This window comes from Siniperca chuatsi, linkage group LG16, assembly GCF_020085105.1.
Source record: "Siniperca chuatsi isolate FFG_IHB_CAS linkage group LG16, ASM2008510v1, whole genome shotgun sequence".
NCBI classification, from domain to species: domain Eukaryota; kingdom Metazoa; phylum Chordata; class Actinopteri; order Centrarchiformes; family Sinipercidae; genus Siniperca; species Siniperca chuatsi.
The window spans coordinates 18,817,803-18,830,815 of record NC_058057.1 but is presented as its reverse complement, the minus strand read 5'-3'; the positions used below and the strand labels follow the sequence as shown (position 1 = coordinate 18,830,815).

The following is a 13,013-nucleotide window of genomic DNA, read 5'->3' as shown; positions in this document are numbered from 1 at the left end:
ATATTTAATCATAACATTCAATACATAAAATCAATACTTAGAAGAACTACCATACTATCTATCCTAATTCTAATACAATGACTCCACTTGTATCTGATTTTTACAACGAGGCATAAGTAACCTGACCGCAGCAGGCCATATTCACAAAGTACGTATGAGTGAGCATTTCCTGCTGCATCTACCAAGGCAGGAGATGCATCAGGTGCATGACTCTAGACCTAGTTTGCATTGATCATGAAAACTGAACTCAATCTTTAAGTCCTATGGTGATCATTCACAATTGTGTTCCACTGTCACAGGGGGAAAATATCAATCCCATGCATCAATCTGTGGTGAGACACATGACTCCACAGAAACGCCACAAAAAAACAGTACAGCACATTTTCATTTTACACATTTACAGTCCAGGCTATGCAACATCACAGTTAACGGTCTGTGTCATTCACCAGTTTCAGAGTCATTCCTGCTAATGTATTGATGGCGCTACCTACAATGTAAGCCAAGGGTTTGTTGCTTTCCTTTAGCTGCAATGTAAGGTTATTGGCAAACTGTTATCAGCATTTAGCATGCTCAATAAGTTTCTCAATCTTGTATTAGATAATGGTAATGTAACATCTGCTTATTATTAATTATTATTATTATTATTATTATTATCATCAAAGCTATGATTCAAACTGTCATGGGGGACTCAGTTTTTTTTTCTTCTCCCCTTTGCTGTGATTTGTAGAAGTTCTCTTGCAATGTTTCGAACACAAAAGTCCCTAAACCTGTACAAATTATCCCTCTGGTGCTGTTACCTCAACACTTCCATGTACATCTCGTGCCAATAACTCCTTCACAGTAAACACTTTCCAGCTCTGCCAATAATTAGCTAATTACAACACTTAAAACACTTTTCCTAGAAATGAAAAGAGCAGTTGTATAAGCTCTTTAAAAGCTATTTTCCTACATGATATCAATATAAATAACATTCTACTTGAATTATAGTCAAACACACAAAACATTTACTTAAAGCTAGGGTAGGTAAAGTTGGAGAAACTAGTAAGACAGCTCGATTTTGAAAGTATCCAACTGAAAAAAATCCCAGCCCCTCCCTTCAGGCCTCCATCCAACGCCACGCCCCCAAAACACATTTTCATGCGCAGGTAGCAGGTAGGCCGGTAGGCCAGCCAATTATGGGTTTATTACAGTCCTACCTCAGATACCGGATTTTATTTTTTTTTTTTACATTTTTTTCAGAGCATTTGATTAATTGATTGCTGTCAAGATGTAAAGAGAATTTCAACAAATATAACAAAAAATGCTTCTGAAATACATTACCTACCCTTGCATTAAGACTGCACCCTGATAGGTGCGCCATCAAGAAGAAAAATGTCTGAAAGACAGCCAGATTTGCATCCCTTAATAAGACGTACTTCATTATTTCATCAGCAAGTGCTTTATGACTTTGATGTGAAAGTCATAAAGCACTTAAAAAAATGTTTGAGAATGTGCACAGTGCATATGCTACCCTTGTAATAAATGAAAACAATACAGAATCAGCAGAATGAACCAGTTGAATAACCTCCACACCCTATTACCAAAAAATCCCAAAACCATCGAACAATCGAAATACAGATTTTCCTTTATTCTATACCAGCGGTAGTCATCATGACAAGGCACAAAATTGCCCTCAAGCTTTTAGTGGAATAAAAGTTGAATAATTTGGCTGTCACTTTCACGCTCGTCAACAACACAGTTGCTGCCATGCTGTTTCAAGTCAATTTTGGGTGTCGTTGTGCAATGTTCTGGTTTGGGAAAATAATACCAAGCATTTTAAACACCTGCGGAAAAACTGTGCTTATTTTTACAATCTGTATCACACAAGATTAAAATGAAATATTAGATGTTACATTTTCTACAATCCTGATGGCGGCCTTGTTGATGACAACTCACTCGTAACATATTTTGTTTTCAGCATCTTGAGAAGTTGCATCATGTTGAAATGTTCCAACTACTTGACCAGGCAAGTCTTACTTCAACGGTGCTATTTCCTCCAGTAAAATAAACACGGGTGATAAGCTGTTGAGGCTTGTCTGCATAAGTGTTAGCAACTTAGTCATTCGATTTTATGACATTTTGAATTTGAAAAATGAAAAAAATTAAATATAAGCTGTGTAGTGTCAATACCATAAATTAATTCTTTTTAGAGTGGATCACAATAGGATTTAATATTTCTAATTTGGTATTAGTATTCTTTCTAGGCTATATGGCAAATTTAAAAAGGTTATACGGTTTAAAGGTTATGTTATCTCTCTAATATACTGTAGATTAGTAGACAGAGTAAACAATATTTCCATTCCTCTGTATTATGCTAGCTTATTGTAAACAATGCAAGATGTATGCTGTACTACAGTAAAATAACTTGTGAAAACATGAAGTACACAGTGGAAATGCACACACTGTTGTGAATGGAACTTAAATACACACGGTTGTAAGCAGGTTCAGCTCTGTCGGATTGAACCGCAGGCTACAGGAAGACAACCGACAGGTATCTAGTCAGGTGCATGCTTAGATTTGTCATCACCACAGTTTTTGAATGAATGTTTTTTTATGTTTGACATATTTAATAGCACAACATTTGGGCCAGGTGGGTCCAATTTTGTTTGGGATTCATTACAGGTGCATAAAGCTGCCAGTTCTTGCCAACGCAGGAGTTCAACATCCAAGTATAAAATATATATCTCTACACTGGAGAAACAAACGGCCAACTTGCAGAAAACACTGCAAGGATTAGGAGTGTATAGAGACTTTGCATAACTGTTGCCTTTACATGAATATCAAATGTGTCATTTGTGGTTAAGAAAACATCAGGAAATCGACACAAATCAACAAATAAATATTAAAGTTAGGGAGTTCTTTTAAAAGAGCAATACTACACTTGACAGGTAGGGAACAGACTCCTTGATCAGGTCACATGCCAAGCCTTAGCAGACCTCCGCTCCACATGCCCACCTCCATCTACATAAAACTGATAAATCAACTGATAACAGACTCTCCAAAGTTTGATACTGGTCACCCATATTATCCCACACAGTGTCACGTTTCACTTGATGCATTTTTGCTGTCCTGTCTTCTCCACTGCACTATTCTAAGTCTAACTAGTTGCCAATGACATAGATATATTGCTGCAAAAACTAACAAATCATAAAACAACTATGTAGTATACAACAGGTGGTTCAGCACTGTGATACCTCTTACCAGGTACCTTTCAGTCTTGTGAAGTGTTAGAACACAACTGTAATATTGTGGGTAAGCTTTAGTATCAGGCTTGGATCAAGTGGCTTGTGACCTGCAGGTTGCCAAGTTGAAATTCTTAGACTTGCTGGGATGATTTGGAAAGTGTATGGGAATGAATGGGATTGAGTTAAGCCAGCTGTTTGCTTCTTCGTTGAGGTGTTCCAGCAATCCTGCCTCTGGCACAGCACTTTATACAATTATAACTCAGCATGTTTGCACTGGAAATGGCTTTACAACATCACAAAATTTAAACTTGTCAAGCCATAGAGAAAAGATTACTGAGCTTCTCTATCAACAGTCTCTACCAGCTGCAACCCATTCTGACCAATTAACCCTCCACAACACCTTGAAGCAAAAGCATAAATCCCTCTTAACCCCTTCTTCAGCATCACTCTCTGGATGTGCCTCTGCATGTCAATTCACCCCCAACAGCTCCACTGAGGCTCCTCTGGGTCTCTGTAAAAACACCTTGTAACTTGGAAGCAAGCACAAAGCAACTGTGATTCCAGGAAAGTAAACAAAACTGTTGACAAAACTCAGCATTTTGCACCAACAACACAAAACCGATGTGATGCACTTTGTCTAGCAGGTTTAAACAAAGTGGCCTAAGACTTATGCACAGTACTGTACGTTAAATATTTGCACAAATTGCTTTCCCCTAATTTATGTTTGCTGCAATTCTGGTAAAAGGCATTCTGAATGCAATTGCTGCGCACATAACACACTGGTTATGACAGCCTATTTTAAGTCAGACCCCTTCATCCTCTTACTGTACCTTTGAGCTGCGGCAGCGGTGAAAGCTCAACTGGAGCAGTCTGAGTGCGGTACTGAGAAGAGCCTTGGGATTTTCTCTGTTTTTGGGCCTTCCTCATGGACTTTCTCGTAAACCCGTCCACTTTCTCGGATGCGGAGATGGCCGACATTTTGCTGCATAAACTGACGAAGACTTCAGACAAGCTATTGTATCCCTAGGTCAAATGAAAGGTTTCCTCTTCTGTTCCTACTGTTCGCATCAGCACAAAAATATGTGGCCAACTGCGCGCCGTGAAGCTCGTCCCCGGTTCAAGTCTTATGTTATTCTGTATGATCCAACATGGTCGCTCGGTACTGGGGTTAGACTGTGTCCAAAGACTGCATCATTGGGGTAACTTGTTTTCCGAAACACGGGAGCAATCTTCAAAACACGAACCAAAAAGCCAAACTACAACTCATGACATTGCCCAAAGTATAACCCGGAGTTACCAACATAGGATAATTATCGCACAAGTTTCAAAATTTTGTATGTTTTTTTTTTACTGCTTCGTCGTGTTTGCAAAAGCTCTACCTGTTGCAAAACGTATGAAAGACATTGTCATAAAAAAGTGGGCTGATTTAGTTGTAAGTCCTGCCAGTAGCAAACTGCTGTACTGCTAGGCTGCCAGCTAATGTACCTAGCTAGCTTGCTAAAATTAGCTGACGTTAATGTACGCCGCTACGACAGTTTGCACCGCTGTTGAGGAAAAAAAGTTACAAATGATAGTTGCCCCATTCAATTCATGTAGTTCTTCGTAAAAACACCGAGTCCAAGTGTTCAAGCGCTGCTTTTAATCCTAGTTAGACTTCCGCTGAGTGTATTTTCAGAAGAATTATCCGCGATCGATGAAGTTCAATTTCGCTCGACGACTGAGTCTCATTTAGCACTTAAAAGTTAGCCGTGTCCACATTCGTGTGACTGTCTCAACTACATTCCTCGCTGAATATAGAGCGGTAGTTTCGTTTTCAAGGCCTCTAAAAACACAGAGTGTTATTAAATTCAACAAATTACTAGACGTCGTGCTGAGTAGGCAGCCATAAAAACACTCCCAGTACAGCCGCTCCGTCGTTGTCTGCCTGACTTCGCTGTTCGGTCACGGTGGACTGCAGAGCCTGACAGGTGTACGTCATTGAGTGACACCTCTAACGCCCAATCACAATCAGATAAGAAAAAAACCTGTAAACTTTTTAAACCAATCAAGTCGCGCAGAAAGCGGGCCCTGAACATGTGACATGTCAAAACAAATACGTGACGTAGAACAGTTAAATGAGTGGCAGCTGTAGTAGGTACTGTAAAGGCCAGATAAAGTTACTGCAATTACCCCAAAATTTCATGTCTACATCAGCTAAACATGATTTACTATAGATGGAGCAAGAATATAGATTATAGTATATTAATGGTTCCCAAGCTGGGGGTCAGGACACCGACAAGGGGTTGCTAGAAGCTTAACAGGACAGAAAAAGCAGAAAAGACACATTTCATTTGCAGACTTTCCTCTAATCTTTTCTTTTTCTCATTGAATTGCTTAATTATTTTAACTCTCCATACCCCTAAAATAATTCAAATAAGAGGGGTCACAGGAAGACAAACTTTGTAACCACAGCAGTAAAGTCATGATTTTACCATCACCTGTGTCTCACCACCAAGCACCGTTTATCACACAAACACATGGATCACAATGATAATATGCAACCAATAGCATGCCACACACTTTGAAAACTATTTTCAATTTAATAAAATCTCACCACAGCAAATTTGTGTCAATTAAATACAAATGAACCAAGCAACACTCATTGGTTATTTTGTACATATAAACAACTTAAGCATTTGCTCAAGAAAAAATACATTTTGCAGAATTTTATGTTTGACACAGAAAGAAAAAGGTCAAAACCCCATACATGAAAAAAAAACCACAAAGAGAAGAAGCAATAAATCTTAGTGAAGTTCATAAAACAGCTCAAAGATGTGGATCAAATAAATGATTTTTTCCCAGCAGATTTTAAAATGTCCACACCTTCAGACAAAATTTTTTCTCTGCACTTGAGGATTAATACCTGGTTGACCTCCTGAACAACTTTCTTAAACGTGGTTTCTCGTATTAAACTAATCATATCTCTTAAAGTTGTCAGGTTTGAGTAAAATTAAAGATTTACTCAGCAACATGAAACTTAATTTTTTCCAACCACAGATTCTGCGTAGCGCCAGAAAATTGTGTAGGAGGTAACTGCAAAACTTATGACCCAATTAAAATAAAGCAGCCACTCGGGATGTGAAAACTCATCAAATATTCAGAATGACGGTTTTGTCAATCTCTATGCACCCCGGGTGCATGTACTCATGTAATCTGGACATAGATCAGTGTTCTTAGAGGCTTATTGTCTGTGGGTTCAGGTTAAAAATACTCCAAATATAAAATATAGCGTTTTAAACAGAAGCACAGAGCATCTGACTGGCACAAGTAGTCACTCCAGAGGCCTTCTTGTGAAATACGTGGAGATTTTCTTCATGGTTTGTGGTGAGCGGATGGTCTGAAAAACAAGAAACAAAAAGGTCAACTGCAATATTCATCTTAAAAGCTGTAAAACATTCCCATGCTTGTAAGCATTAGCACTCAATTACCAAACAATCATTCCTGTGTATTTCTATTGCAACAGTTATTCTTTTCCTGTGACTTTCAATGAAGATACGAGAGAGTAAGCTTGAATTTCTAGACTGGCAACATTCCAGCTAAGCGGAAATGAAAGAAAATGTTAATAACGGTGCACAGCCAAAAGAAATGACAAATATTTTTAGGTCCCTTAAGTAATTCTACATGAGTTACACCAGTCTCAAATAAGTGCAGTGGTTCACTCTGCCTCAAAGAAACAGTTCCACATTTTGGGAAATACGATTATTCACTTTCTTGACAAGAGTTATATGAGAAGATCGAAACCACTCATGTTTGTACGGTAAATCTGAAACTACCGCCAGCAGACGGTTAGCTTAACTTAGTACAAAGACTAGAAATAGGGTGGAACAGCTAGCCTGGCGCAGAAATGCTAGCTGACAGATATACTAACTTTTCCCAGCTGGAATTGAACCAGGGACATTGCAATTATGTTGTGTGCACCTTCAGGACGCCCCTAACTAGCTGCTAGCTGTAGCTTTATATTTACCTTACAGATATGAGAGCACTATTGATCTAATATCTAACTCTCGGCAAGAAAGCAAATAAGCCTATTTCCCAAAATGTTGAACTATTTCTTTCAGAAAGTGCTACTCCTAAAAGTCTAACAGCTGTGTCAAAGACATTTTCATGCTTACGATGAAAAAGCGATAAGAAGGAACACCGTACAATAGGACATGAAAGAGAATCACTAATACTACTGAGAAAAGGTAAAAGTTGATTAACTTCTGAGGCAGGGATTTTTGTGCTTACAGGTGAAGCTGGTGTCTTTCCTTCTTGTTTCTTAGAGGCACTGGGGCTTCTGGGAGTATTAGGGTTTCCTTGACCTTTCTTCATCTTTTGGCCCATCACTGACAACCAGTCAATTGCTCTGGGAGAGCAATTCTCCTTGCCAGTCTGCCCTGATGAGGCTTGCTTGTTGTCCTCTGCGTGACAGTCTGTTTGTACCCGGCTCTCTTGAGCAGAGCAGCAGATTCCAGACAGGGTCCGGCTTCTCTTGGCCGCAGGGTAGAGTTCAGTAACACAGTCACACTGTTCTGCACCAACACAGCTTGCAGATGCATCGTCACCAGTCTCCAGCCTCCGTTTGGCCCGTCGTTCTGTGGGAGAGGTGCTCTGGGGACACGTGCTCAGCACCCTACGGAGCAGAGGGCTGACCTGACCGGGGGATCCATGGCTCGGGGATAACCACTGTTTGATAGAAGATGGAGTTCTCTGGCGAACAGCAGCAGCCTTAGCATCCTGAGAAGGGATAGGTGAGGTGGTGCTCGAGGGCAGAGGCAGGGCAGCTCCACTGGGAGCACAGGCAGCGGGCTGGGGTGACGCCAGGCTTCCAAGACTCTCTGTCCTCTGGGTCTTGGCAGGGGTTGTTTCAGCTGTGATTGAAGGCCCTTAACAAAAGCAGAAGAAGTTAATTCAGATGTGACACCATGAATACTTTCAATGACACATTCTGCATTCAAGGACAGGACAGTGATTCATGACTTCCACATTTCTCATGCTAAATTAAGGCAACAACATGAAGAATAGAACAGTCATCGTTTAGATTGTTACAAGACAAGTTACAAGTTAATGGTAGTTGTAATACTTACTTGAAGGAGACTTAGGACGTGCCCAGCCCACAATGTTGGCCTCTCCCACTGAAGATTGTGCTCCATCCATTTGCCGGTGAAGCCTCCAGATCCGTAGAGTGTGGTCATCAGAACAGGAAGCAATCTGCCAACAGAGCAGTGGGGATTATACGGAGCCTAAATCCATCTTCCTAGCCTATTAAAACAGCTCAGCTTCACAGCAGGGAAACACAAAAACCTCTAAATCAATCGCAGGTTTTGGGTAAAAAAAGGAAACAGGATGGAGATTACCATGGCTGTGACTGGTTATATATCTATAGGTTACTCAAAGAGTCTTACTACACAAAGAAACATGAAAGTTTGTTGCCTCACCTTCGTAAAATCTGTTGGGCACCATGCAAGAGAGGTCACTTCCTCGCTATGGCCTTGGAGCAACATGGGAGGATGTTTAGGATCAGAGATCTGAAATGGAAAATGAGATGGAAAATGCTAAAATACACCATCATAATCACCCTAAAACATTACAAACACAAAACAATTTTCCATTTTACTATGGCCAAAAAAATGGAGACCGTACCTTCCAGATATATGCATTATTGTCACTTGAGCCACTGGCCAAGAACTGGTCATCTGGGCTAATAGTGGACTTTACATAAAATGAGGAGTTCTGGTGGCCACTGAAAACTGCCACTGTGGAGGAAAAACAAACAACAATGTTAGAATCACTAAATAAAGCAACTGAGCCTGAAATAGAGTAATACAAACACAGCCTTAATGAGTCTTGATGAGATGCAAAGTGTTAAGGACTCTAACTAAATGACCAGCGAAATTCAACTGCCTTTTAGTTCATGTGCATTTAGTGGCCTAGTCAAAACTCAAATGACTGACAAAAACAGGCCTATACAACAAGTGTCCACTTTGTACTGTAATGTGTTTCAAAATGGCTACCTGGCATTCAATGTGTGAGTATTAACCAGCTGATTCGTGCTGATTAGCAGTCCAATTAGGGGTCCATATCCTTTCACATATTCAAATCTCTGACTTGTACAAGTACACAATGTCCCTGCATCTCTAAATTTCCTCTATCAAACAGTGCCCTCTTGCTTTACTCTCCCCATGACAGTTAAAGCAGAGGATATTAGTTTGCAGCCCCATCTAGTGATATGCAATGGCAATGAATTAAATGAGTGATAAACTGGAGAATGTCTATTATGGCACAGATACACAATATGTATAGTCAGAGTGGAGTCCTTGTTTACCTGGAGTCGTTTTTATCCCACTGACATTGAACATGTAAATACTATCATCAGTACAGTTACATATGACGTTGGATCTCGTGGAGTCCAGAACAAGTCCGGAATAACCTAAAACACATGCAAAACAACATTCAGCTTATTCTGGTCATTTGCATATTTCAGGTAATCATAAAGCCCGGTATTGTACAAAACTAACCCAGTCGCATGCGCATGCAAGAACCCGGGTATGGGTACGTCTGCAGCGGAACAGGATCAGGACGGTGTGCGGTGTAGTTCTTCCTCAGATCCCACGTCTTGATTACTCTGGTTAAGAGGAATGAAATACCAAAATGAATATGGCCATGCAAGTCTGTTTGCTTTGATAGTCATTTTTTATACTGGCTTGCTGTCTGTTAAAAACAAGTAACAGTGGTTTCTTACCCATCAACAGCCCCAGAAGAGATGAGGGTGTGCTGATCCTGAAACAAAACCACTGTGACGCTCTGCTGGGTGTCCTGCAAGAGAGACAAGGCCCACACAGATCAGCCTTCCTTCTGCACAGTCCTACTCTTTATTTCATAAAGAGGGTGAGTTGTTGAAGAAACTCACCACACTGGGAGCCATGCCACGTGTGCTGCTCCGCCTCTTCTTTGCTTTGGTGGGGGGATTTGTCTCTGCTTTGTTGTGAGCGCCACTGATCTGTTTCACCTGTCTGTAGAAACCATCTGAGAGGAAGACATACGTGATCACGCACTCTGCCCCGACTCATCTTTCTGCATTTGCCCCAGAAGGCCTAATATAACAGTTAGAAATAAATATATTACACAATACAAAAAACAAAACCTTTGTAATTGAAATTTCTTATTGATACCTTTTTTGCTGCACCTGGTGTCCCAGACCATAATATTTCCATCTCTGGCCCCAGTACAGAACACAGCTGTTTAATAGAAGACAAAGCCTCAATAATGTGACACAACAAAGAATCATTAATGCAAAAGATATTAAATTGAAATGAAAAATTTCACCTTGTAAAAACCTGTTTCCCATGTCATGCTACTTAACATTAAATAGGTTTTAAAAAAGTTTATTTTCTTTGGTTTTTAAATCAGATTCCAATTGTTTTTCTTCCTAGCACATGCATTAGTGGTCATTAATGCCATACTAACAGGCGAGGCTGTATTTAAACATGAAAAACAGGCTGCCATAGCCCCAAAATCCAATGTCACACCATCAACACAGTGTTTTCTTGAGTCTTTTGAGAGAAAACAGGGGACAATATATCCCCCAGTATTTGGTCAGTATATAGTATACCTTTCTCCTGCGGTGTGAATGCAACAGACTTGAGGCTGCAGAGGTGACCCTTGAAGCTGCCTAACAGCTCCCCTGACTTCACATCCCACAGCTTGGCCATCTGATCACCGGCAGCAGTCACCTACGGATGAATAAGAACAACAATCTTTTAAAGAAGGCTTTATTTGTGAGAAAAGGGAGTTGACAAAGAACAGCAATTTAAACAAGGGCAGATAAGGAAACACAAGGAGTCGTAACTTCAACAGAAACCAGACAACATAAATGAATTTGTCATAAATGTCTATATGACTCAATAATGCATTTAAATAACGTATTTCAAAAGATGTTACTGACTTAACATCATGATTCATAGTGGACTGGCGACATGGAATGAATGTGAATTGTACTTACTAAGTGAGGCTCCCCCGGTACCCAGGCTATGTCAAAGACTGCATTCTCATGAGCCAGCCATTCTGCGAACATCCACATACCATTACACGCTGATATTTCCTGATAACGGACAGAACTATAGTGAAAAAAAGCCTCTACACATACCTTTAAGAAGCTGGTTTTCACGGCTCTCTGTGTCATAGATCCTAACAATGCCTTCTTCATTAGCTGCTGCAAATACATTCTGCATGTTCCCGGCTGAGGAGAGATGGAAGAAGAAGGACACATCAGTTAGACGGATAAATGGCAACGGCTCCTAGCTCTGCTGTGTATCATCTGATGGTAATATGGCTTATACAGGTGGGTTACCAGAGGAGAAAGCCAATCCAAACGGTGGCACAGAGTCACCCAGGTTGCCGTAGGAGATGTGTTCATCATGTCGGACACACTGGTAGCCGTCTAGCAGAGAGCTCAGTGGGTACCTGGGCCAGGGATCTGCAGGGAGGGCTAGGAAGATCAAAGAAGTACATTTAGTCAGACACTGTACTAAAACTATTTTGAGATACTGATACTTCAGTTTTGTGATTTTACTCCACTGCATTCAGAGGTTAAACTGTACTATTTATTCTACTACATCTACCTGATGGTTGTAGTTACTTGTCCTTTTTTTCAGACTATGTTTGACTTTTTACTTCTCACAGTTAAAGTCAGTAATAAAAAGGTAATAACTCAATACTATCATTCATCAACTTTCAGTGGCATCCTATCATACTGTTAAAATCATATCATGTTATCTTTTCACCACATTCCATTGTCCAATTATTGATTACAAACAAATTATAATTTATAACTAACTTTTAAATTTGTTACTGAAGAGTTTAGTCTGATATCATGCATAACAGTAGAGCACGGGTCATTGCATTAAACATCTTTTTCTTTTTTTACATATGATTTTGCCATAATATATTCGATATTGTAAAAGCATTTTATATTTAATATGGTGATACTGATTTCAGCCATACCACCCAGCCCTAAATTGTTCTTTACTCGAGTTTACGGCTGATATATTCATACCTAAACTTTTTAATGCTTTGATTTAGTTTATGATTTGGCCCTTAGCCAATGTTTGATAACCACCGCCAGTTGCAGGGAACGGAAATGGGGACTCCTGGCTCCTACGTTAAAAACGTAAGCTAACGTTAATTTAAGCTAATTTGGAACGTTATGGCAACGGAAATACAACACGACCAAAGACCCCACGATCCAACTGTAAACTACAACTCCAAACATAAAAAAGAGAGGTTAGGTCACATTACCCATAATGTTAAACTAACTTAAGTTTGCTAGTAGCTGTGTAGATAGCACAATAAACCACTGGGCACACCCGATAACCGAAAAGCACCCCAATATATTCCCAAACACATTTATTGTCTCACCATTCTGCCTTCGTCTGCCCACTCCTCTGTCAACAATTGAGCGGAAAAGCATCCCTACACTCCGGTAGAAGAGAGATCTGAAATATTTTTTAATAGTAATGCTGAGAGGTTTGTCAGATGGTCAGTCTTTTTTCCGTGCTGCTGCTGATGCTTGTCTTTCCCGCGAACAGCGCTTCTGAACACAGGGACTGAATCCACCGCTAAAATTGCGTAGCGCGCTACCATTGGCTGAAACAGCCACTTCCTCACCAGCATCGCTTCCACATCCGGTTTCTTTGTGCCACTGATCCGTTCTTTCAAAATAAATTACCCTCTTTAGAATGGCGCCATAAACTACTACATAACTACTACTAC

The 13,013-nt window shown here is 40.1% G+C and overlaps 2 protein-coding genes across 3 annotated transcripts in view; both read right to left on the bottom strand.

The window, feature by feature from the left end:
* ppp2r5a (protein phosphatase 2, regulatory subunit B', alpha isoform) overlaps positions 1-5,174 on the bottom strand; it is a 48,403-nt gene extending 43,229 nt beyond the window's left edge. For both annotated transcript variants that reach the window (XM_044170017.1, XM_044170018.1), the window contains exon 1: positions 4,055-5,174. In XM_044170017.1, the coding sequence (XP_044025952.1) occupies positions 4,055-4,202 (148 nt within the window). In that variant the 5' untranslated portion in view covers positions 4,203-5,174. The remainder of the gene's footprint in view (positions 1-4,054) is intronic.
* Positions 5,175-6,464: 1,290 nt separating this feature from the next.
* dtl (denticleless E3 ubiquitin protein ligase homolog (Drosophila)) lies at positions 6,465-12,931 on the bottom strand. Its single transcript, XM_044170016.1, has 15 exons — positions 12,660-12,931; positions 11,593-11,730; positions 11,389-11,481; positions 11,245-11,306; positions 10,855-10,975; positions 10,415-10,480; positions 10,153-10,268; positions 9,985-10,058; positions 9,761-9,867; positions 9,568-9,672; positions 8,886-8,998; positions 8,681-8,770; positions 8,330-8,453; positions 7,491-8,128; positions 6,465-6,600 (listed from the first exon to the last, which is right to left on the bottom strand). Exons 1-15 carry the CDS (start codon positions 12,709-12,711, stop codon positions 6,535-6,537), a joined length of 1,965 nt encoding a protein of 654 aa, XP_044025951.1. The 5' UTR covers positions 12,712-12,931; the 3' UTR covers positions 6,465-6,534.
* Positions 12,932-13,013: the final 82 nt, after the last annotated feature.

Excerpts from the sequence above, each read along its gene's own strand:
- dtl (XM_044170016.1), bottom strand. The coding sequence starts at position 12,711 with ATGCTTTTCCGCTCAATTGTTGACAGAGGAGTGGGCAGACGAAGGCAG. Across the intron at positions 11,482-11,592 it reads TGGATTGGCTTTCTCCTCTG|CCGGGAACATGCAGAATGTA; the intron begins GTAACCCACCTG and ends ATCTCTCCTCAG. Across the intron at positions 11,307-11,388 it reads TGAAAACCAGCTTCTTAAAG|AATGGCTGGCTCATGAGAAT; the intron begins GTATGTGTAGAG and ends GGATGTTCGCAG.